Source organism: Artibeus jamaicensis, unplaced genomic scaffold (genome assembly GCF_021234435.1).
Source record: "Artibeus jamaicensis isolate MK-2021 breed Jamaican fruit bat unplaced genomic scaffold, CSHL_Jam_final scaffold_1689, whole genome shotgun sequence".
NCBI classification, from domain to species: Eukaryota; Metazoa; Chordata; class Mammalia; order Chiroptera; family Phyllostomidae; genus Artibeus; species Artibeus jamaicensis.
This window is the reverse complement of record NW_026522029.1, coordinates 12,270,692-12,295,831: the sequence shown is the minus strand read 5'-3', so window position 1 is coordinate 12,295,831 and position 25,140 is coordinate 12,270,692. Positions and strand designations below refer to the sequence as shown.

The window sequence follows — 25,140 nt, the reverse complement described above, 5'->3', positions numbered from 1 at the left end:
CACCTGTGCATGGTCTCAGGGTCCTCTTTGGCCAGCTCACCCCCTGCAGGTCGCTGTGATGTGGACAGAAGAGGTTTGGTTGAATTCACAGACACGTCGCACCTGTTAAGCCCTGTGCTAGGTGGTGTTCTCCGTGTTTTGTGCCCATGAAGTTGGTTCATCTTCAGAACAACCCTTGGAGTTGGCGGCTATTATTGTGACCGCTTTACAGATGAGGAAACTGAGGCTAGAGAGAGTGGGTAGAGCCTACAGTCATCGAGCTGGTGAGTGGCTGCGCTGGGATTCAAACCGCAGGCAGCGGGCCCGGGAGTCCACACTCTTAGGCTTCTGGCAAATTCCCAGTTGTCCCGAGCGGGAGGCCCTGCCCCTCCCTGTGCACGGGGACCTTCCCACTTGGGTCGTAATAGCTTTGCTAGCGATGTGGCCCTGACTGTGTGTCCAGGTGTATCTGGGAATGTGTGGTGGTCACTCAAGTGTCTTTTTTAAGTAGTTACACTTCTGTGGGTGTAATTTTATTTTTTCTCCTTGCAGTGGACTGCCGAGAGAGAGAATGAGAATTGAGTTAATTATCATTATATATTAATATAGGATGCATGAAAAAGAAAGAAGCCAGTTTTCTTAAGCCTCCGGAAACTGCTTTTGCAGTTTGTCTGGAGAAATGTTCGTGCTGCTTAGCTGGTATAAGATGTAATGGTTTCTGCCTAGAATTCCCCTAAAAAACTCAGAAAATTCTTTAGGTTTTTAAAGGATGCTAAGTTTCTATACTCTTTTCCCTTTCTCCTTCCTTCCACCTTAACCTTGCAAAATAGCCCAGGATTATTCAGGGCGACTTTTTCCATGCTGTTGGGAATGCCTGAGGTTCAGACATGTGCTTGTGTATGCATGTGTGTGTCCCCGTGAACCTGACTACGTGCTAGTCTAGGTGACGGGGAGGTCGCCCTATCTGTACACATTCACCAGTCACAGCTGCATTTTGTGACCCCCTGGAGTCAGATGCTTACCGTCCGGATCTTGACTTATTTAAATACTTGCTGCTTCAGCCTCTTTGGCATTGGAGGTGGGTCTCGCATCTTTGTTATCAGCTCTTAAACTTCGCTTGAGATAAACCCGGTGAAAATGCAAATTTTATCCTCCGAGGACTCAGTTCAAGAGGGTGAGTCTTTATCAGGCAGCTTGACAGAAGTCCAACTGGGCCACTGTTGGGGAGTCCAGCAGGAGCCGTCCCCGCCCATCCCTGCAGGGCCGGTCACCATCACAGGGCAGTTTGTTTTGTTTGAAGTAGGCTCCCAGGACTGGAGATGTTCTCCTTCGTAAGTTCATAAACACATTCCATAGCTAGCAGTCAGTGGCTTTTTCTCGGCCACAGCTTAATACACCTTTGTGGCAAACAAACAAACACATTGACGCTTGTATGGGAAATGAGGAAAGCATCACTGAACCCTCCTGTGTGGCTGCAAGATGCTGTAGGAGAAACGAACACTCGGTTGGGGTAGATGTCGGTCCAGAGCTCCAGGCCAGCGCTGCGGGGAGACCCAGGACAGGAGGAGGAAGCGGACGCAAATACAGGGCAATAAATAATGACCAAAGCTGCAAATGTGTTGTTAGGGGCCCGGGAAAGGAAGCGGTTATTACCGCCGGGGTGATGAAGGCTTCACAGTGACGTCTGACCAGCCTTGCGAGGGTGTGAAAGAGCAGAGAATGGACTTTAGGGTCTCGGTGAGGACAGGGGCTACCTGATTTTGCTTACTGTTAGTAGGGGCCTCCCGCCAGCCCAGTGCCGGGCAGGCGGATTTTAGCTGAATGAATGCGTGAACCAGGAAGGACCGAAGGAAAGAAAGACTCTGCAGTGTTTGGGACCAGCAGGGTTCCGTGGGGTCAGGCGAAATGTTTGAATGCCGGGAGGGCTCCGGTGAGGATGGATGCGTAATTGGGGACTGGGTTATGGGGAGGCATTTGGATTCCTGTTCTGCTGGTTTGTGGGTGGTAGAGAGACCCACCAGGGCTGTGCTTTCGGATGGTCATCCTGGGCCTGCAGGTGGGGCGTGCTGGGTGGGTCGTGGCAACGGATCAGAAAGGCCAGATGGGGGAGGAGATAGAGAAGATGGGTTGACCAGATGAACAGAGAGGAGGAGGAGGAGGAGGAGGAGGAGGAGGAGGAGGAGGAGGAATTGAAGGTAAAGTCAAGGTTTCTGGCTTAAAGTGAGAAGGACAGCCTGCCCTCTGTTGCTTTGTTTATTTGCGGAGGGGGAGACAAAATAAAAAGGGGGGTCTATTTTGAAAATAAAAGAAGATCCTCGTCCTTTGTGATCTTTACGCAGAAAATAGACAATGCCCATCCTGGATATTTAGGTATTTCCTTGTTTAAAGTCTGGGGAGAGGGAGGGACACCTGATGTCCCTCTGGCCATCCCCACACTGTTGCCTGTGTCCACGGGATACGCATCTACATTCTTTGGTGAGTCCCTTCACCTTCTTATTCTGTACCTTTCCCTTCTATACACTTCTTCTGCTATACATTTCCTTTTAAGAGAGTATGGAATTAAGAGAGCATTTTCATTAGTCCTAGTGGTCCTGTATTATTGATTGTCTGCAGCTGAATCAACCTGAAATGTTAGAGACATTATTTTTCTGCATGTGAGACAAAAAAAAAACGAGCAAGGTCTCATCTTGAAGCCGTGAATGGCGGGTTTGTAAAATAGCCCCTTTCACTGGAGCCTGAGGTGGTGCTGTTCTGTGTGTTTCACGAGCCTCCAGCTCTACAAAAAATGCACTCACACAGAGAGAAGGGGCTCCTAAGACAAAGGGGGTCGGGGGACGCATGCAGTTGGGGGCAGGCTCTTTAGATTGGGGGCTGCGTCCAGATCCGGCCTCATTTGGAGAAAGCCAGTCATCAAGGTGCAGGCTGCAGGGGGCACCATGGGTGGGTGCTCCTCCCTTCCCCTGCACGAGAGGTGGCTGATCCCGCCTGGCTCCGCAGCGTTGAGTCCAGTGCGGGGTGGAAGGCCATTAATCCAACATTCAGATGGTGGAGTATTTATTGTAAGTGCTCGGAAGGGAAGACCTAACAGTTGTTTGTAAAACTTGACAATGGAGCCTGGCCTGCGAGCTGGGGTGGGCTGGGCGGGGGTGGGAGGGGGGCAGCGGACTTAGGGGTGGGATCTGGGGGGCATCCCTGTGTGACTAGATCTGAGACCTAAGCCTAAGTGGGTGTTTTCTAGGCCAGGGAGGAGGAGGTGCAACAGGCCGGAGGCAGGAACGAAAACAAATCGCTGGGCTGGAGTGACTAGTACAAAATGCTGGAGAGGGTGCACAGGGGGGCCCCCGAGAGGTGGGTGGGGGCTGTTCCTCCCTGGGCCTCACGGGCACGTTTTAGGGTCTTGGTTTTAATTCCAGGAGCTTCAAGAGGCGGGGGGATCGTCTCCGTGGTTTAGAGCCCTTGTTTTCCGTTTCAGAGCCACAGTGGCTCTACCAGGTGCGAGGTGGGCGCATCCGTTATGTACTGGGGACATCACCCCATTGTCTTTCAGGGACACGTGGAGGTAGTGCTCCTGCCTCCCACCCCTGCCATCTACGGGTTAGTTTACTCAGCTGGAGGGTGCTTCTGTGGGAGTGGATTTAATCTCGCCAGTGCATTCCTGGAGCTCTCTTTTGTTTTCTTTAATCTGAGTCTCCAAGGCGGTTGTCATGAATTGGCTTGCTGCAAAGAGGGACGTCGCCGAGTTCCAGGCTTGATGCGGGGGGGGGGGGGGGGGGCTTCCCTGACACCCTCTAGTTGGTCGTTCAGCTTTTAAGGCCAAACCCATCTTCCAGGAGCAGCAGCTGAAGCAGTCAGTCTGTGGCCCCGGGTGACGAAACGCCCAGACCTGCAGGGATTTTTTAATAAGAATTTATTTGGGCCAAACCGAGGCCAGTTGCTGGGAAGTAAGATCTTCAGCGCCGCAGAGAAAGATGGTTCTGCGTTTGGAATGAAGGCGGGAAAAGAGTCTGAGAGGGCGGGAGGACGCAGGATAGGTCTTAAGATCATGTGCTGGCTTGAGGGTGGTTTTGCTTGTTTCAAAGGTGGGGTCCCCTAGATGCACAAAAACAGTGGGACAGGGCTGGCTTAAAACCTTTCACGAAAGGAGTCATGGGCCTGAGGGGTGACTACGCACCTTGACCTGCTCAGCTAAGAATTTACGATCAGACGGCCACCCTGCTGGGTTACCGTTCTTGGGCAGGGGTGTGCAACCTTTCGGCGTCTCTGGGCCGCACTGGAAGAGGAAGTGTTTTCTTGGACCGCACATTAAATACACAAACACTAACAAAAACTGATGGGCCAAGAAAAAAGATTTTAAGTAAATTTACGTACGATTCTGTGTTGGGCCGCATTCATAGCCATTTCTGGGCGGCAGGCGACCCGTGGGCTGCAGGTTGGACTCCCCTGCTAGAACCTTTCTCATCCACATACATTATCTCTGATAAGATATAATGGTCTATAACAGAAACAATGGCCAGAAATGGGATGCGCTATAATAATATAAGTGGCACAGACAATAAGATACAGTGTCAGAGGAGAACTTTAGACGCTGTTTAGTTGAGCAGCTTTGTTTGGTGGACGAGGACACTGAGACACCGGTCCAGCGAGGCACAGAGCGTTCCCCAGCATCTTTAGTTTTCCATCAGATTCTCTGTGGCGGATGAGAAGGTGGGAGCTGCCTACATGGCCAGTGCTCACCCTCTGTCCCCAGGAAGCCAGCGTCAGGGCAACTGACCTCCTGCCCTGTAAGGGTTTGAGCGAAAACATGGACTATACTTTGGTCTTGGATTAGTGTTTGCTGAGCAAGTTTGGACTCTTTGGAACTTAACTGTTAGGAGTTTCTGTCCCGTGTAGGAGTTTTTATCATCTGCACAGCCGGTTCCTGATAGGGAAAGTATTCGATGGCACACACACCCATCATCTCACTGTGCATTGGAGGCTCCTGCTTCTTAGCATTTATCACACTGGGTTAATATATTTTCTTGTCATCTCACTGGCTGGATGCGTTGCTGGTGGGCAAGACAGTGGCTCTCAGCAGGCTTTCAGGAAAGGACGAGTGAATGAATGAATGGACAAAAATATCAGCAGTGCTGGTAAAATGTGAAGAGGTGGTGTGCCTTAGTTTTCGTCCTGGTCCTGTTTATAATGCAATTAAACATTTGTTTTGGGCCCTGGCTGGGGTGGCTCAGTGGATTGAGTGCTGGTCTGTGAACCAAAGGGTCTCTGGTTCGATTCCCAGTCAGGACACATGCGTGGGTTGCAGGCCAGGTTCCCAGTAGGGGGCGTGTGAGAGGCAACCACACACGGATGTTTCTCTCCCTCTCTTTCTCCCTCCCTTCCTCTCTCTCTAAAAATAAGTAAAATCTTTAAAAAAACATTTGTTTTATACTGTTGGCATGCTTAGATTCATCTGTTCCCTGGCCCCCAAAACCTATGTACTTTTATTAAGCAATGTCCCCCCAATAAATTCAACTGAAAAATGTGTTAGTTGGTACTGCCTTGCTCAGAGTCAGTGGCCATCATGTTGTTGAATGAATGAATATTCCTGGGATGGAGCTTATCTTTTGGCTGAGGAGTTGGAAATTTTCAGATGCCCTTCTGATCTGTAAAGTAAGGTACCCCAGCGCTTTAAGCAATGCTTCCCCCGGGAATGGACCCTCTTAAACTAGGGTGGGTTCAAAAAAACCTACACAAACTCCAATAGGTAAGGGATGCTTGCTCATTGACTCATTCGTCTGGAGGAGCAGTGGAGGGGACTCTGAAATAAAGAAACAATGATAGAGCCATGGTTTTCTTGCTCAGATGAGATTGAATTGCCCCTCTTGGCTTCACCCAAGAAAAAGCAGAGGGTCCTTGTATGGCCGTAACCCTGGAGGCCTCTCCTGGGAATTGCTGGATGGAGGAGACACTGTCCAGTCTGGTTAATGTCACTCTGTGTCCCTCCGGGCTTTACATCGGCCATTTCTCCTCCCCTGCGCACTGTCCCCAGGTTGATGACCTTCCATTCTTCCTCTTCGTCCCTGACTGGGCCCAATCCTTTCCTTCTCCTGCCTTGGATCTGAGGACACATGTTATACTTCCTAGCTCATGTGACTGACTTCAACTGAGAGCCGTCAATTTCTGTATTTTAATATTTCTCTAACGTATAGAGGTGACCATTCCCCGTCCCCACCTCTGATGGGAAAGAGTCTTACAAAGGAGTACGTTGGTTGGAAGGCGTCTTTTACATGATATTCAGGGCGTTTTATTATGCTGGTTAGTGATGGCCCAGGGTCGGATGAGCGGGGAGGGCCATTTTTCCCCTCACGGTCTTGACACGTTCAGAAGTGTGTTTAGCTAGTTAGAAAACAGTGTAAATATGTAGTGTTCCCTCTTTTCTTCCCTCTCAATGTGCACCTTTGCTTGCTGTCTCTCTTCTGAGCTCCGAGGGCCTGTCTCCGGAACTCGTTTCCTGAGCCCCCACAGCCCAGCCCGCTCACTTCCCGCACCTCTGTGACTCTTCCACTTGTATTTGAGAAAAATAAAGGAAAAAATCATGAAAACTATATTTTTGTAAACACATACATATTCTTAGAACTATAAACGTTGTAGGAAAGGGTCTATAAAGTCACACTAAGGTAGAATTTGCTGCTTTGTATATGTGGCAATTCTAGCTTTTGAAGGCCTGTCCTGAGTAGCTCTTGGCCGTACTGAATTTCTTAGTGCAGCTCGAAGCCCGCCCGTCCTTTTGTGAAATGTAAAGGCTGGCCAGCTGAGCTTCAAGGCATCTCGAGGTGGGGAGCTCTCTGGGTTAGGGATGCTTGTGAGTCCTCTGCCCTTAACCTGGAGCCGTGGCCAAGGTGCAGGTCCAGCTTCCTCACTGTGGGGCTGTCCCATGCTCTTGGAGCAACCTGTTGCTTTGAGGGACACAAAGGAGACTCGGGGCTAGACCCTCTTCTACTTTTCTATCTATCCTCCACCCCTTCCCCCAGACTGGCTTATTGGAAATATGGCCCCCCGAACAGAAGGGGGTTAGAATTGGCAGGGCCTGATGCCCTGTGTGAGCCCCCAAGGGGGAAGGGCTTTGCCCTAAAACATTTCATCTCTACTCCCCTCGTGCTGCTTGGCAACTTCTCCAGGGTTTTTAATTTATTTTTGTTCCCATCTCATCTTTTCGTCTTGATCTGTGTTGTCTATTGGGATAGACATGTCCTGCCAGGTGGACATGGTCTATATTTATTTGTGTTGTCCAATTTGGTAGCCATTAGCCACAGGTAGCTCTTGAAGACTTGACATGGACTTAGTATGATGGGAGAAGTGACTTTTAAATTCACTTAACTTCAATTTACATTTAACTAGCCATAAGTGGCTAGTGGCTACCATATTGGAGACCGCCAACGGACGTGAGGACGAGGCCTGTATTTGGTTTACTTTTTCCTGTGTTGTTTCCGAAGGTACATGGGGCCGAGCTGACAAGATTGTCAGAAACTGTACAGCTTTGAGCTTGACATTGAATTTGGCTTGTCATGGTTATAGGAAACTGGAATTAGATGACCTTGATTCTGTCTGCTCTCCTGAAATTTGTTCAGAGCGAGTTTAAAAACCTGAGATGACCAGAACTAAAAATGCCAGATTCGCCTTAAAATTCCGCATGTCAATATTCATGTTCAAGTAGAAAAAACAAGCCCTATCAGTCCAAGCACATTGATTCCAACAACCTGAAGACGCGGAGATCTCTGCAGTCACCCTGGGTGGCCTTCGTCAGTGCCGGCAGGTGCTTACTGATGCGCTCGTTTTCACTTCGCTTCTTCCGAGTGGATTCTCGTTGACAGGTCTCGGACCCTTTAGTGGTTAGGTGTGGTTGGCACAGGGCATTTGGGATTCATGAGTCTTTTGTTCATAGTTAAAGCACAACACCACACTGGGAACTTAAGAAATAAAAAATCTTTGCTCCAAATCATCGAAAGTTTCCTTCCTTCTCTTTCTCTCTTTCTCTTCCTTTCCCTCCCTCCTTCCTTCCCTCCCTCCCTCTTCTTTCTTTCTTTCTCTTTCTTTCTTTCTTTCTTTCTTTCTTTCTTTCTTTCTTTCTTTCTTTCTTTCTTTCTTTCTTTCTTTCTTTCTTCTCTTTCTCTTTCTCTTTCTCTTTCTCTTTCTCTTTCTCTTTCTCTTTTTTTCCCCTTTTGCACCTCTGTGTTCTTACTCTCAAGAAGACTGTGGACAGGGACAGCTAATTTTAATGTTACCTGGAACATAAGTTCTAAAATATCACCAACCTGACTAACACGAGTTTCCATCCTCATGTAAGTTTGGTGTTCTTATGTAAGGCAGGTGTGTATTGGCTGATTTGATGTAGTGCAGTGACTTGTCCTTGGTGGTGTAACTTGGTTAGCAGAGAAAAAAATGAAATCAAATGACTCCCTCAGAATAAGGGTTTTTGAGAAGGGTTTTTTTTTGTTTAAGCTGGATATTTAGTAAATATATAGCGTAGGCCAGATTGAAATGGAGCATCAAAATATTCTTCATGAAAAGTAATTTATTGAAGTTTTCTGTTATGATCTGGCTGTTCTCTAAGCAGATAAGATGTGAGAACACAGCCCCTGAGTGAGGGGCTTGCTCTGTCGTTGGGCAGGTGAGATCTCACTTTAAAACATAGTTCACAGTGTGGGGTCATGCGCATAGTGGGTCGGCAGAGTGGCTTGGAAGGTGAATTCTGGGAACTCAGAGAGGAGGTCTGTCCGTGCCTTCTAAGGTTGGACTGTAGGGTAATTGGGCAGCCGGGAGAGCAAATTCAAAAAATAAGGGCGTGAGAGGAGGAGGGTCTGGACTTTTGTGGTTGAAGTAGGAATGGCAGAGGGAGGGGTAACTTAGAGCTCATCTGATGCATGAAAGTGAGGTCAACCCTGACTTGTCACCCTCCTGTGGCTGAGGGTGTCATGCCTGAGGGACGAGGAGAAGCACAGTGCCTTCATTGTGGAGGGTCTTGGGAAGGGAAGGTAGGTGGGTTTTTGGTGTTCTGAGTTCCCGGTGGCAGGAGGCCAGGACATTGTGACGCCGAGCGGGTGGTCGAAGGTGGAAAAGACGGAGGTGGGGTCTCAGGTCAGGAGCTGTCTGTTTTCCTCAGGGCTAAGGGCTGAAGTCATGGCTGGTGTCGACATACTCTGGAAGTGCCTCTGAGAGAGAGACCTGCCCATGTGTCCTGCGTGACAAAGGGTTCAAGGAGAATGACACAGAAGCCACTGGGTTTAGGACACTTGAGAACTGAGAACAAAGTTCGAGGGGAATAGTTGGAATGGGAACCCAGAGTCCACGAGCTTTATGATTCAGTAGGTGATAAAGAAATGAAACCAAAGATGGGGAGGGCGGAGGAGGGTGCAGGGAGGAGAGATAGTGATGGACGGGGACTCGACTTGGGTGGGGAACACATAACACGGTGTACGGATGATGTGTCGTGGAATTGTGCACCCGAAACCTGTGTGACTTTGTTAACCAGGGTCATCCCCGTCAGTTCAATAAAAAGGAAAAGAAAAAAACCAGGAAGTGCAGGTCACATACATGTTCTGTTCGTTTGGTTCTTCCAGTGCCTGCTTTGCAGCCCTTTCACTTAACTAAGGTCCTGGCAGGGAGGTAAAAGGAGGTGCGACTGAAAACTGTCCAGTCAGGTCCCGGTTGAGAGACTAGTTATAGTAACGGGAGGGCATGGGTAGGGGGTGAAACCATTAGTTATTTGGGTTCCTATGAATCAGTGTTAAACTGGCCCTTATTCCTGAAGATGGCTGAAGTTTGATGGCAACTTTAATGAAAAGAAAATGAGCACAGATGTTACTAAAAACGACATCTTTACTAACTACTGTTTTTTTAAACTCTCAGTTTCTATGCAGATTTCGGACCTCTGAACTTGGCAATGCTGTACAGATACTGCTGTAAACTAAACAAGAAACTGAAAGTGAGTACCGGGGCGATGTCTGTGTTCTAGCGTCCAGAACCTGACTGGGAGACCGACCAGCGGGAGTGTTGTGTGCACCCCATTTAGTTGGGTAATTCTGATCGTGGGAAATTCATGTGAGTCGTTCCCGCAGGCGTTGAAATTGATCCTCCTGGGTCCCCCACAAAGGGCATGTTAACCTCTTTCATTTTTCAGGATGAACTGACATACGAGCTGAATGAAGTCATTGCAGTAGGGATCTAAGAAAGAAAGGACAAAACCTTCCTGGTGGTCATTAATGAGTCTATCAAATTCCCTCCCAGGATGGCTTTCCTGGAACCTGCGACCTGCCTCCGGGCAGGGTTACTGGGTGGGGAAGGGCTCCCGGCCTCGCGGTGGGAGCCCCAGCTCAGACGGTTTTCTGCCCGATCAAGATTTAAAGTTGTCGCGTGTTTCTTGAATGACTTCTCTGTCGAGTTCACAGCCGAGTGAGAGGGAGGAACTGGTAGAGGCAGGGAGTGTGGACTTTACAGATTACAGCAGCATTTGGATCATACATTCAATGTTCGTCTAGATTTTTTATTTTACATGTGCTTTTTTGTTTGTTTTTCACTCTTAATTTCTAAGCATACACAAGGAAAAGTGACATCTATACTCCTAACGTTGGTAAACTTCGTTCATCGCATACAAAGAAATATTTATTTTTTTCTCCCAACTTTCTAAATGAGGATCTTAAGTAGAACGTTTCAGTTTGGAAGGTGAAATGCTACATGGCATCATCCTCGTAAGGATAGAGGCTAAATTGTACCGCTTGTATAGTTTATCCTGTCTGCTGGGTAAGACATTCCTGGTGGGGCTGTGCCTCATCCCTGAACCTGCTGATCCCCTTTCACTTTGATTTTTACTGAACTTACATATAACAGACAGTCTGTGGTGGAGAATTTCCCGTCAGATAGGTTGTGTATTTATGAATTCATGCATTTTTGCCATTGAGGTCAAAATGCCAAATGGCCATGAAACGCCACCAAAGAGATTTTCGAAGTCAGCAATTATATAACGTAAGATCTGTTGCAGTGAACTTTTTAAGGAGTTAGTTGGCAAAGTCTTGTGTGACTTGAAAAATGTGTGTAAATTCCTTTCTCTATACCGATCTTCATTTTTCAGAAAAGAAGCGGCCACCCACCGTTTAGGAAGTTGACATTTTTGTCATCACTGAAGAAGCACATGACACCCTAACACGGGTGTCCTATAAAAATATAAAATGGACTTTTAGTGGATGAATTAACGAGAAAAGGATGGTTCACAAATAATTGTTCATGATTATACCCAGTTCATTTCTTCTTTGGGGGACCCAGGGATTCCGTTGCTTTCTTGGTTAGTCCTGTTCGGATGTGCGCAGTTGGTATGAACTGGGTATTAGAAGGAATGGTTTGGGATGCTGCAGCCATGTGGAGTGACCAAAGAGAAAGGAGTCATTATCAGGAAAATAACATCCCTATCTGACTCAGTGGGCTACTTACAGCAACCACACACAGGTAGACAGACTGGATAAGCCTTTTTCTACCGCGTTCGCTCCTGAACAGTGTGGGTAAGTGGATACGGGGGCTCGTTTTGTTCTGCTTTCATTTACAGAGTTTTCTTTCAACATTATGAAAGTTTAATAAAGCCCGGAGAGTCCCCTTGGTTCATTTCGGTGCTCAGGTGATCTACTGGACGCCCGGAAGGACACTTCTGGCTTTAGTACAATTTGGGGCCACTCTGTCACTTGTTGAAGGGATGTGTTTTTCAAAACCCAAATGTCAACGAGTCATTCCTGGGTTATGGTGGTGCACACCTATCTCTGTATTAGGAGAAAAAGACGGATTTTACCAGTTAAACCTGTGATTGCTTCTACCTTGTAGAAACTGTCTCTTCCTCTAAAGAGGGATTGTAGAGCTCTCATGGAGAGAATTAGAGTAGAAAATATATGCAAGAGAGCTTTATAAATTTTAAAGTCCTACAGAAGGAAGTGACCCGTGGAGCCTTTGTGACTGCCAATGGGAAGTCCAGTAAAGGCAGTTCTTCAGCGGATGCAGAGACGCCGCTGCCGCCTCTCCGCTGCTGTGTGCACATGAGAAGGCTGTTCGATGTGACTTCAGGAATTGAAGTGACCACCTGGTCCAGGCCCCTGAGTTCGCAAGTGCAGAGGGCGGCCCAAGAGGCACGTGACGTGCCGGGGGCTGCAGGGAAGAGTCGGGGCTGGAACTCAAGGCTCTTGACTGTATTTCTCATTTGTGCCCCTTCTCTCTGCTATTGGTGGTCTGTTGCCTTCCTCGCTGTTCCATGGCGCTGCCCGGCTGACTTCACCTTGTCCCATCGTGGCCTCAAGGCTCTTCTGCCTTCTCTGCACCAGCGACTGTTGCCCCAGCCTCTTTGCTACACAGAACCCAGGCTCTGGGCTTTGCTCTTCTGAATGTGTCTTCTTGTTACACGGCCACATTCCATTTCTCAGTCCCATGACACCTGCAGACGTCAGCTCCCTGCTGATGTCCTTGCCTGCAGCCCATGGTTACCCACTGTGGTTATCTTTGGACGCCTTGCTTCTGTACCTTCCGTCATGCTCACCTTGACCACTCCCACCCAGCCTTGGCGTCTTTCCCAGTGGGTGAGGTTGTGCCCGCATCTCACTGATTCACTGACCACGGCGGTCCCTCTGCCCTGCCCTGCCCCGCCCTGCACTTTGTCCCAGACGATGGCTTGTGATGCCCGGTTGGACTGGAAGGCCCTGCTCTCTGGTGTAATAACTCTTGTTCCTTCAGACCTTGTTCGGGCCCCACTCGTTCTGGGAAGCGTCTCCTTGTCCCTTTGGACGCGGGTGGAGGCGCCTCCCTTGTTTGTGCAGGCACCGTCACTAGTCAGTCATGCCTACTGCCGGTGTGCTTCTGTGAGCGCCTCGACTAGGGAGTGGAGACGTGCCTTAGAATTTCGTGTCCCTGGTGCCTGCCCAGGGTCACCAAAGCCATGGAGACGCCTGTGGACCTTGCCTCACCTGGCCTCTCTTATCCTTTCCCCCGGGGCTGCCCTCCGCCTGCGGGCACCCTGGCTCCACAGTGATTTCTTCATGCACTGCTATCACACCTCTGTCGTCCTTACCTACTGGGACCGCTCCAGTGTCCTCCAAACACCCGAGCTGGTGGCAGCCGCTTGGTCCTCAGACCCCCCTCTTCTTCTCTGAGTAACTTGGCACTATTTTAACAACGTCTCTGAATTCTCCCGTGTGGCTTCCCAGATCCTCGGGCACATCTGATTTTCCACTTGGGAAATTTTTATTTTTCCTAGTAAACCTTTGATGACTTGCTCTCCCTTTAGAGGATGCCTTGTGTTGGCAGGTAATATTTGGCAGTGAATTCTCTTCCAAACCCAAATTTCTTATTGTTCACCTGTGCAAAGGTACTTTTCGAGCTGATGATTCGAGATGGGGACTCATGCTTTTTGTGTGTGTACCTGTCAGTAGGTATTTTCTTGCTAATAGCCTTCATTTTAATGATGCTGATTAGAATGAAAAATTCTCCATCAAACATCTGCTTAGATTTTAAAAAGCCAGAAAAATAGAATCTACCGTCACCAACTGAAAACCTGTGTCTTATTTTGAACTATTCATTAAAAAGTGTAAGTACAAGAGTTAAGGAGTAAGGGTTGTTGTTTGCTATTTTGGGTCCAAAGTTGCTGTAATGAGAGGCATAGAAGGGCAATCTGTGAAATGAGAACAATCTGTAAAACTGTAACTACTTAATGTAAGGTGTCATTAGTGATGGATAGACTAGACCAGCAGCGATTACTCTGCCATTTCAGGGGAGTCATAAACTTCTGAAATTATAAGTGGAATTCCGTGTGTTTTACATTTTTCTTCAGAGAGGATTTTTACCTTTTTAGCAGGTTATATATTTTTAAGATTTTACTTATTTATTAACAGAGAAAAAGGGAGGGGAGGGAGAGAAACATCTATGTGTGGTTGCCTTTTGTGTGCCCCCTACTGGGAACCTGGCCTGCAACCCAGGCATGTGCCCTGACTGGGAATCGAACTGGCAATTCTTTGATTCGCAGCCTGGCACTTAGTCCACTGAGCCACACCAGCCAGGGCATTAGCAGGTCCTGAAAGGGATTCTTTGGCACACCATAGAGAATGAGTTAGACTCTCAGGGCTTCTGAAAGAGAAGACTGCACTCACCAAGGACAGAGAAATAGCGCTTTAAAAAACAACACCTTCTTCTGACTCAGTCATTTAAGAAAACCTTTGCCACTAATTCAATAATCTGAAAGTTTTATAAACATATATGATTCAACCAGCTTTTTCTAAGATAGTCAATACAGTTTTTAACTGTTGATTTCACTGCCCCTCAGAGAAAAATAAAACCCTAGCCTGGGGCTGGGGCTGGGGGTGGGGGTGGTGAATCTAAGAGTTTTATTGAAAATAGGGGACATTTTCCAGGGCAATGATTTTTTTAAAATCATACCTTCTCTGATGAATCAACAGGCCAATTACAGTCCTCCTGAGGATTATTTTTAAAGGTCTGAAAGCATATTGACAGAAATGCAATTTTCAGTGTACAAAGGAGCCCATGTGGGCCTGTTCAGGGTAGAACGGGAAGGGGTGGGCCCGGTGAAACGGACGATTGTATGTGAGCACCAAGCGCCGGGCAGGCGGTGGGGGCTCGGGGGACGGCCCTGCCGCTGAGTGATCGGCGCAGTAATCCTACCCGGTAACCGGGCACCGTCCCCGGCATCGGGTCGTTGTACACAAGAACTCTTTTGATACAATGATCAGACCACTCTCTCGTTAGGACCACAACAACATGTTGAGGTTCCTGCGTGAGGTTATCTTCTGTTTGAGGGTCAGGGGCTCGGGGGGGAAACGAGGCCAGCCACCCTCTGCAGGCAGTTCCTGTCGCGTAAAGGGGTGGAATGGGTCCGAGGCAGCAATAAGTCGCGTGGGAGGGAGCGTCCACGGGGCGTGCGGGGCCTGGGGCCCTGGCGGCTCTTCAGAAATCCCCAGCTGAGAAGGACCCCCTTGGTAGAAAACCCCCTAAAGCCTGGGGTGGTAGTATCTGTGTGATCCAATGATGTTCACCAACCACTTTTCTGTGACACGTGGACTTCGATGTTAATCAAACGCGTCATTTCATGAACGCAACACGCTGTGTTTGAAACAGAATGGGCTGCACAGAGCGTCCTCCGCCCCCTTTTCATAAACGAAACTATCCCACCTGTTTCGTGGGAGCTCTGAATGAAAACGTAAACCGTATTTTGTTTTGTGTGCAGCCAAAGACAATGTTCAAGAATGTCCCTTTCCTGGGAAAGTTGGAGGTAAAAGCACGTAGAGGTCATGGCCACTCCCAGGAAGACCTGCTCGTTTTAGCGCTTTTGCACAGAGAGGGACCACTGTTGCTATGGAGACGCTGGTTGCCGCGGCCATTGCTGGGCTAGCCTGGGCACCTGTTGGAGAATGATGCTTTGGTCCCCACGGACCGCGGGCTGTAGGCTGCTTTGTGTGACCCCGTCACCCGCAGAACCTGCTGTGTTACAGTAGGGCGGGGCCCGGGCTGTGTACGTCACTAACGATCACGTGACCCAGCCCGACCTACTCCGCTTAATGGGACTCCCGGTTCTCACCCAGCTGCGGGAGAGGGCCCCGTTCAGCCCCGCACACGGAGGGCTGTGGGAACATCTCTGCCTTTACACTGGCCGTTAACTCATTTCTGGCTCTGCGCTTTACTGGGTTCAGTGGTGTGTGGTCTCCCGTCCCGAGCATGATTCGTGCATGTCACCGTGGTCCCAGGGCATCCTGGGCCCTTTGTCGTCGGCCAGCCTGTCCCCTGTTCTTCCTCCCTTCCTGGGTCACCCTGGCTTTGCCTCACAAGGAGTGAGCCCACTGGAATGCAGCCCTTCACCCAGCTGTCCCTTCCCAGACAGAAAATGGGGCCAGTTCCTTCTTCTGAATCGACGCTGTTCTGTCGGAGCAGCCTTGGTGCTTTAGTGTACAGGGACCAGTCACTGTTTCTGTGCTCCCTGCCGCACCGGTCACGGTTTACACGAGAGTGCTAAACCTGTGACTCTCACTCAGGTAAGCAATACAGACCTGGGCATTTCTCTAGGTTTGCTCATGCTAATTGATAGGTATTCAATATTAAATCTCACCTTTATCAGCTTTTTTTTAACCTTGTTTAGCAATTATCGTACCTGTAATTAAGATTATTCCATTGGTCCTTGCTGAGCTATGAATATAAGCCTGGGTTGTGAGTCTCTTTGGTGCGTAATGAGTCTTGGCCAATATTTCCCACAGGTTGAGTATCAAATATTCATTCGACTCTGAGCAGTTAGAGACCACAGACTGGGGTCCCAGGCCCCTTGTTACCATGTTGCGCAGCCCTGTGCAGGACTCACAACTGCCGCTCAGTTCGTGCTGGCGGAACCAACACCTAGAATGTTCTTCAGCCACGGTGTCCGGGCCCCCAGCTTCAGCAGCAGCCGGTCCACAGGCCTGCTTTGGGAGGTGTGAATGCTGTTGAAAGTATTTGAATTCACAGTCAACTTGGGCAATTTATAAAAGTTTCCATTAGATTCTGGGCGTCTGACTCACAGATGTTGCAGTATCCAGGTCTGAGTCCGGATCCCTGGCCGGGAACAGCAGGTTGGAGCTCGGTCTGCTGGTGCAGAGCACGCTGGTCCCCTTTGCCGCTGACTTTGGAACCTGAGGAGTGATGTGAATTCGGGCAGCTTAGTTACTGAGTTATCAGAGGAACATGTTCCAAAGGTGTCGTCACACAAGGATTTACAAATTGTAATAACGTTTTCTGAGGCATCTGGGGAAATTTTTTAAAAAAAATAGCATGCTCTTAAAAGGCATGTGGCATGATTTGGAGTTCCTCAGAGAATTTAAGTGTCTTTTGAGGCTACTCGACCAGAGGGACAGAGTTTTAGGTCCACATAGAACATTTTCAGGGGTGGGACCAGTCACATTTTCATGCCCGTTCCTCTAAAATTTAGTACTGTCTTAGCAGAGTGGATTTCAGTTTGTGGTCCTTGGGCCAGTGGCTGGCCGGCATTGCTGGGAAAATTGTTAGAGATGCTAATTCTCAGGCCCTGCCTGGCCCACTGAGTCAGAACCTCTGGGGGTGGGGCCCAGCACCCCCCCCAGGTGTCTCTGAACCAGCCTGTTAGGAGGATGAACTACAATACAAAATGTAATAATAAAATATAATTTAGATGGCCATTTAGTTTATCTTTTACTTCTGAAAAGTTTCAGAAACATTGACCAATTCAACCCAAGGGTCATGTAAATTTTGAATGCTAAAACTAGGCATGGCCTTAAAATTGACATTCACCTGATTGTCCAGCTCAGTGAGCGCGTTCAGGATTTCTCCCATCCGCCTTCCTTGCTGAGAGAGCTGGACTCTGTGACCTGCTGCGGGAGACCCTGGCCGAGGTGGTGAGCCAGGCCGTGTCTGGTTCCAGGCTTATGTTCTCTTGATAAAGAGAGAAACAGCCTGCTCATTGTATTTCAGCTGCACCCCAGCCCCTGGTTTATGAGTCACGCCGTGTCTGGTCAAACGGGACACACCTGGCCCTGGACCTACTGCCTCGGGCAATGGCTCGGACTGCAGCAGTGGCCGAGAAGTGTGGGCTGGCACTGTTCCCGCTGTTATTGCCAGGCTGCTGCTGGCTGTGTTGACACAAGTTGCTTCCGAAGGCTGCGTACTCTGGGCGCCCAGGGAAATCTGAAATGCAGCGAGGAGGTGGCTGTGGGTTCTCCTCCTCGTGAGTCATGTGCTGGCTTGTGGCAGAGCAGGCGCAATAGTCCAGAGATCTTGCTGTTCCTTCTGTTACATCCTTGTCTTTATGTGTGTTTCATGAGTTCTGAATCTGCTTGGCTGTAGTGCACAGGGTTGTCGTAATCGCTGAGCTTCTCATGGAAAGTAAAACTGTCCTCTAAGAGACCAGGTGGTTCCCTGAAAGCCGGGGTGATGGTGTAAGTTTGCAGGTGGTCTCCTTGGGGGCCTGGTTGGTGTACAAACCGCAGAGGAGACGGGGAAGAGGCTGCTGACCATTTGGGAGGTGTGAGGTCCCCTGGGGTTGGGGCAGGTTCGGAGGAAATACCTGCTGGACTCATTCATACACACGAGGACTCATCTGTAGCCTGTGCCTTTCTTTGCCTGCACGGTCAAGTTCTGTGAATGAGCTCAGAGGATGCGATGGATGTTCCTCTCAAGGCACTTGAGTTGTTGGTGGACAGTGTTATTTTTCTCACGGTGCTTTGTTTTGTAATAAGGCTTTTTCTTAAATCCTCACCTGAGGATATGTTTATGGATTAGGGGGGCAGAGAGAGAGAGAGAGAAACATTGATCTGTTGCCTCTCATACTCATCCTTACCTGGGATTGAACCTGCAACCCAGGTGTGTGCCCTGACCAGGAATCAAACCTGTAACCCTTTGGTGTGTGGGATGATGCTCCAAGCAACTGAGCCACCCAGCCAGGGCAGGGTTTTTCTTCTTTTTAAAGAGAGGGACACGTTTCATTAATATTTGAAAGGAGAAAGCAGGAACGAGTTTGTGTACATCAGCCCAATCATAGAAAGCATCAGCTAAACAATAGGCAAAAGGTCTTGTCAACCTGATATTTTTCTGCCCAGTACCAGAACGTCTTCTGCTGCCCAGCATGGCCGGTGTAAGCCTGGGGCAGGCCAGTCCACGAGGGGGAGGCTGGCTGTGGCAAGGAGGGAAATTGAGACAACCCCCTCTGTGTTGTCATTCACCTGGAACTAGTTTACGTTCAGGCTGCGCTCTGTGACCTGACCTAGGAGAGAGTGGCTAACCTTCACGGAGCAGGTCGTTTCTCAGCTGCAGTGCTACTGAGAGACACAGTTGAATTCCAGAAACAGGTACGCAAGGTAAATGCCGTGAGTTTTAAAACCGACTCCTAAAAGTCAGATGGGAAACTCTCATTAAAAAGGCCTGTTATTGTGACGTCAGCCTGGTGGCTGCAGGCGAAAGTTGCTAAGAGAGGAAGTCTGCAAAGTGTTCATCACAGGAAAGACAATTTTGTAAATACACGTGGTGACTGATGGTTGTTAGGGAAAGTCACTTATGTTTCTACCCTGAGGGCAGCTTCCAGTAGGAGGTATTTTAAGGGAGTCAAAATTTCTAGGTAGATTTTTGTGAGGATGTTTTTTAATCTGATGTAATTGCTGAAAGCTTTTGAAGTTTAAAAAATTCTTCTATGGAGTTCTTACCAGTTTAATTTGCATTATATTTACTTGAAAAAATTTTGTAGGTATACAGTGAAAAGAAAGTTTTTTTCCAGAATTCTGTCCTCCAGCTTCCTGGCTTTTGCCTGAGAAGGTCTCTGTGGTCCATATACTTCAGAATAAGAGAAAAATTAGAAACGAGCCAATGCAGGAAGTTCCAAAGCAAACAAAAAAAAGGACCGTGGATGATGGAAGGCGAGTGGTATGAGCTCGTCCCCTTTGGGGAGTGGATTCATGAAATAAATTCAATGCCATGTTGTTAAAAGATGGCCGTAGTTTTGTTGTGAAACCTAAATTCTCAGCGGAAAAGAGCATCCAAACACATGAGCCGATCTTCCAGGTGTCTGCCACCCCTAAGACCACTGTGGCCTCATGTTCGGGTTGACTTACATTTCGGGGGCCCGGCCTGTGGAAGGCAGTCTCTGGGGGGCTGGGATTCAGAGACCCGGGGAGATGCTTAGGTTTTAAGAACCTCAAGTCCCTTTCTGTAAATCACACGTAACATACTGATGGAGAACAGTAAGTGGCAAAGACGCACGAACAAATAATAGAATAAGATAAAAAAAAAACGGTCCAGTAGACAGTATTTCAGATCGGGAAGGTCAGGAGGGCAGTGACCGCCCAGTGACAGTGAGTGACTCTGAAGTCGTTAGGTAAGTTCAGGGTACTCGCCCGACTGAACTGGATCGAGTACAGTGTGCTGGTAACATTTTTATTTCATGGGGGTAATTTAATCAGCCTGTCGGGAAATAAGGGTTTCGGTAAGAATAAGCCTGCTTTGAGGCAAACGCTCGTTTTGCAAAGGTCAGCGGCAGAGAGCAGGGCTGTTTTCCAGAAATGCCCGCCCTGGGTGGTGAGGGTTTGTTTCCAGGCTGCGTTTCCCGGGGCGACACGTGAGAGCCAGGGAGTTCCCTCCGAATCCACCTCCGGGTGCACGTAAGAGCCCGGAGAGTTTCTTCCGCTCGTAGGAAGGAACAGGATGAAGAAAGGCGGGTGGTTGGTTGCGCTCTGCTGCGCTTTGCCAGGCTCTCTGAACGCAGACTCACAGACACTAGGGACATGTGCTTCTGGGCCGCATTGTGAAAGCCACTTGCCCAAATACTGTCACTTCGGGGATATGAGGAAATCGGGTTTTTTTTTTGTTGAGTTGCATCAGTGTCCTCCTTGTTTTGTGTGCCTTTGAGTTTTGATTAATAATTTGATTTCGTCTTAACAGATCTTTTTATTTGGGCCGTTCTTTTCCTGTTTAGCTTGCATACCACGCACCATGTTGCTTATTTTGGATTGAGCTGACTACTTGAGCATGTATCTATTGCCTGGCATACAGCAGGTGCTTAATAACTCTCTGAATCCACGAACTTAACCTATGGCTGTTGCATTGAGATGTTTGCTGATATAATCCTTTGGCTGGTCCATCTTTTTTCCAGGAACCATTTATTTCCAGATATTTAAGAGGGGCTTTTTATAGGACATTTTAGAAAGAAAATATTAATGTGCTCTAGTTACTATGGGCATTTAAACCTTGTAAAGAGGAAAATGGAGGATGGACACACAAAAACAAAGTCTATAAAAGAAAATAGCTTTTCTGGGCGTGCACATGGTGTGAGAATGAAAAAGGACTTGACCTACCAGATCAAGAGTATGTCTTCAAAATGGTTTAAGCTAATACAGACGCTAATTAATAACTTAATTATTTCCAATGGGTCAGCCTCCTTTCTTGGAGAGAAGGCATATTGGTTTAAATGTCGCTTCTTACATCATGACTGAGCTGCAGACGGCCGAGCTAGTGGCCCTCCACGCCCTCGGACGCTTACGTACAAGTGCCAAAGACGTCACAGTTGTTCACCTTCACTGCCTGCGACCCGTCTTGGAGAGTTGAGAGAGGGTGTTTGTCTTCTATGCTGGTCAGTATGGTCTCCGTGGCCACGCTAACGCTGTCCATTCTCTCTTTCTAGTCATACAGTTTATCAAGGAAGAAAATAGTGCACTACACCTGTTTCGATCAGCGGAAAAGAGCGAACGCAGCGTTTCTGATAGGTGCTTATGCTGTAAGTACTGTTGCCGGGGCTGTTTGCTGTGAAGGGCGCGAGCAGGACCACGCGAAATCCAGGCCAAGTTTTCAGTGGCCTTGGGCGCTTGTGGGAGAGTCTTAGCAGCATAGGGACAGCTCTGGAATGGAAAAACGTAGACATGGCACCCAGGGGCTGTCTCCTCTTGGATTTTATTTTCTGGGGCTAATGACAGAATTTTGGAACCGTGGTGCGTAGCTTTGAGTCCACGGTTGTACAAGCGTCGTAATAAAGAGAATGCCCAGAGGGGATATTTCCAGGCGGGAATATATTTATGAATGAAGATTTTGGGGGGGGGATGGAAGGAAATTCTAGATTTAATGGGAAAGATGGTTATTGTTATTTTTACCAACCCATTTATTCATGTATCAAGTGTTTGTCGTAGACAAACCAAATGGAAATCCGGCATATGTTACCACTTTCCTAATAATTAGACGAGACTTCCCCAAACTCACTTCCATTAGAAATTTTGTTCTCTGTAAGCACTAAAAGGTAGATGGGAGTTCCATGAGAATGGGCTACTGAGTTGTGACCAGTTCTAGAATTTTCTGTATATGCTGGGATGGGGCAAAATCTTGGAAGACAGAAGCTGTCAAGGCTGAAGTTCATGTGCAACCTATGATAGCTTTTTAGGAAGATGCTGGGTGAAAGGCAGGGGATGGGCGTGTTGTGTCCTCTTGTCCTTGGGGAGGTCATAGCTGCTGGAAGCAGACTGCCGAGTGACCTGCCAAGGGTCTCCGTCTGAAACCTCGACGGGGGGAGGGTCTGGCTCCTGGACAGCCCCCCGGCCACTTGGAGCCACACTGTGTGGGGAAGCTCGGTGGTGGCGTTCGAAAGACTGTCAGCCACTGCAGGTGCAGGCTGGGCGCAGTGACCAGGCGACATCCAGACTGCAGCCCAGGCCTCGTTTCCGGGACCAAGCTGCCCGACTCTGCCCCTGATGTGGCTACCGTGAAGCCCCGGGCTGTCCCCGTGGTCCCCTGCCCCTTGATCTCTGTGTGCAGCACGGTCATAGGGCACAGGGTTGAGCCTGTGAACTGGCGAGACACTGTTCCCCTGAAGTGGCTCTGGGGTCACAGGTCAGCCCCGCTATCTGCCCCAGCTTCATTCAGGTCCTGTATCTGTGAAATGAGGGGGTTGGATATGATATCTCTATGTTGGCTGCCCCCCCCCCCCAATTCGGAGGAGACAAGGATTATTTGCAGGCCCCCTAGGCTGCTGCTTTGGCTTTAAGAGCAGACCGCCCAGCAGGCTGTGGGCGGAGGGTCCAGGGAAGCGTGGGGGCTGCTTGCAGCCAGCATCCCTCCTTTTCGCATCCCCTTGCTAATCACCACTGCTCTGAAACTGGTGGTGACACTGTGCTCAAACTCTGAGCCTGGAGTACCCGCTGGACCAGGCCTCCTGGATGAGCGTGCCTTCCCAGGGTGTTTTCCCGATGCTGCACGGGCGTGTCCTCTGTCATAAGGGGCGTGTCCTCTGTCATAAGGGGCGGCCATCGGGAAGAGGCCCCCTTCAGCTCCCTCCTTTCTTCCCTCCCCGCCCTAGCCTCTTCTCTTCTCTCTCATCCTTCCTGTTCTTAGCACGGTCCTGCACGTCCACAGAACACCTCTAGCATTTGAGAGGAAGTTTAGTTGCGATGGATGCGTTGAGCTCGGGATAAAAATACGTCTTCCGATATAGAAGCTCCCCCTGCTTGGAAGCAGCCTGAGCCTGGAGAAGCAGCCCGGGTTCGGTCGCAGCACTGAGGGCATCTGTCCCAGGCTCCCTGCAGCCCCGACCCACTCTGTCCCGTCCTTATTCTTGTGTTGGTCCCTTCCCGATTGGTTTTCTTTTCTAATTTGGAACTGTGTTCCCCAGAAAGCTTTTTGACACAACGCTTAATAAACATGAAAAACAAGAATTGTAGTCTCTCCTTCCGGAGGAGGTCCTGCCTCACTTCCTGTTGTGTGTGTGCGCACTCAGTTGACACGTTTTCTCCGAAGACGGTCCACGCTGTGCACTATTTGGTCCTGCATATGCGCATGTCAAATGCGCATGTTTGATGCGTCTTAATTTCCTGGGACATCTTCTTGGATACGAAGGACCTTGATCTCCGGAGCAGCTTGTAGCCTCTGTGGGGTGAGCTGTGCGGTGTGTTTCTCCAGAGTGGAGCCCTCCCCAGTGAGGGTGTTCTTCTTTTTGCAAATGTGGAACCAGCCCTCTGCCGAGGGGCGTCAACTGATAAATATTCTGTGCTGAGACAAGCCTTTTTCTCAGAGCTTTAGTTTTCCCGTTTGTAAAATTAGGGTAACCCCAGGGTTTTCGGGTCTCCTTTATTATGAAGCTCACACGTACAGCTGCCTGCTGGGTTAGATTAGATTTCTCAGTGGCATCTCACCCTGATTGTGGCATAACAGGACTTCTCACTCCGTGTCTCCGCAAACCCGTTAGTCCCCCAGTCCTTTTCTTTTCAGTAAATCAGTGAGCGACCATCAGTGACTTGCTGAACGCTTGTCCGGGTTCCTCCGGCTTCCTCTTCCCACATCATACTCGTCAGTGCGTTGGGGCAGCTGTACCTCTGAAACAGGTGTGCAGCCGGAGTACCTGTCCGTCTCTCTTGCTCCCAGCCGGCCCGGCTGCTGGGAGACGCCGCTGGGTGACACCGCAGCTTCATAGTGTCTCCTCCTCACATTCTCCTTAATCCAGTGGTCAGCTGTCAGAGCAACCCTGTAAAAGTATAAATTAAGTCACGTCATTGGCCTGTTTCGCATCCGTCTGATGAGGCCCACTGCTCTCGGCCTAGAGTTCCACCTCTGTCCCAAAGCCCTAAGGGTCCTCCCTGCCAGGCCCGTCTGCCTCCGGGACCTCTCTGCTCAGATGGCCCTTCACACTGGCCTGGAGATCACGGGACTCCCAAGCTGGTTTCCAGCAGGAGGCCTTGATGCTTCTGGTCACTCTTCCCTCTACCTGGAAGGTTCCGACCTCAGACCTCTGCACTCCTGCCTGGTTGCTTCTCAGTTACCCCCTCAGAGAGACTTTCCCAGTTTCCACGCTCCTGCATCTCCAGCTGCCCTCGAGTCCTTTGCGGTTTTCTTTTCTCTCCTGCACTGTTTGAAGTTACCCGACTCATTTATGTAGTTACTGGGTTATCATCTCTTCCCCGGACTAGAGGGTAGGGACCTGCGTGTTTCACTCATTGCTGTGTGGAGTAGTTGATAAAATATCTAACAAAAGGTTAGGCCCTGGCATTCACGACTGGCAGCCAGCCACAAGGGAGCCTTCCTGCGGGCTGAATCCCGGGGAGGCGGAGGGTAGGGGGTGTCCCAGGAAAGAGATGGAGTGAGCCAGGGCGCAGGGGGTGAGGTGCTGCCGGCTGTGGAACTACCGCAGGATTTCAGCCTCCGAACAGTGAGCATCGGCTGAGAGCTGTGCCTGGCGTACAGCAGGCTCTGTGTAAATGCCTATTGAGCGAATGGATGATGGAATGCTAAAATAGGAAAGGAAGAAGGAAGGTTTCAGAGGAAAACTCTGAAAATGGTCAAATTGGACAGAAAGTCTAGCTAACACCCGTCACCGCTCATAGTTCCATCGTGTTTTTTCTTGTGATGCGTCCTGACCATTTCCCAGTGTACAGTTCAGTGGTGCTCGGTACATTCCTGATGCCAGACCTTGCTTTTGAGAGTGACGTCTTGTGGCAAACACTCGCCTGCAGAGTCAGGGCTTTTCTTGTGGTGCCTCCTGTTGGGTCGTGAGTTTATGTGTCACCCAAGCTTCTGTGTGTCCGTTTCCTTGTCTCAGGGCTGTTCTGAGGGTAAGTAAAAAGGAGATAAGATAGAGGACAGCCAGCTCAGCAGGAAATCCACCATCGCTTCTCTGTGGGGCAGCTGCAGAGACTG

The 25,140-nt window shown here is 49.2% G+C and overlaps 1 protein-coding gene across 3 annotated transcripts in view; it reads left to right on the top strand.

Annotated features, from left to right (window-relative positions):
- CDC14A (cell division cycle 14A) overlaps positions 1-25,140 on the top strand; it is a 101,756-nt gene that overhangs the window by 6,283 nt on the left and 70,333 nt on the right. For all 3 annotated transcript variants that reach the window (XM_037152957.2, XM_037152958.2, XM_037152956.2), the window contains exons 3-4: positions 9,862-9,937; positions 21,152-21,244. In XM_037152957.2, the coding sequence (XP_037008852.2) occupies positions 9,862-9,937; positions 21,152-21,244 (169 nt within the window). The remainder of the gene's footprint in view (positions 1-9,861; positions 9,938-21,151; positions 21,245-25,140) is intronic.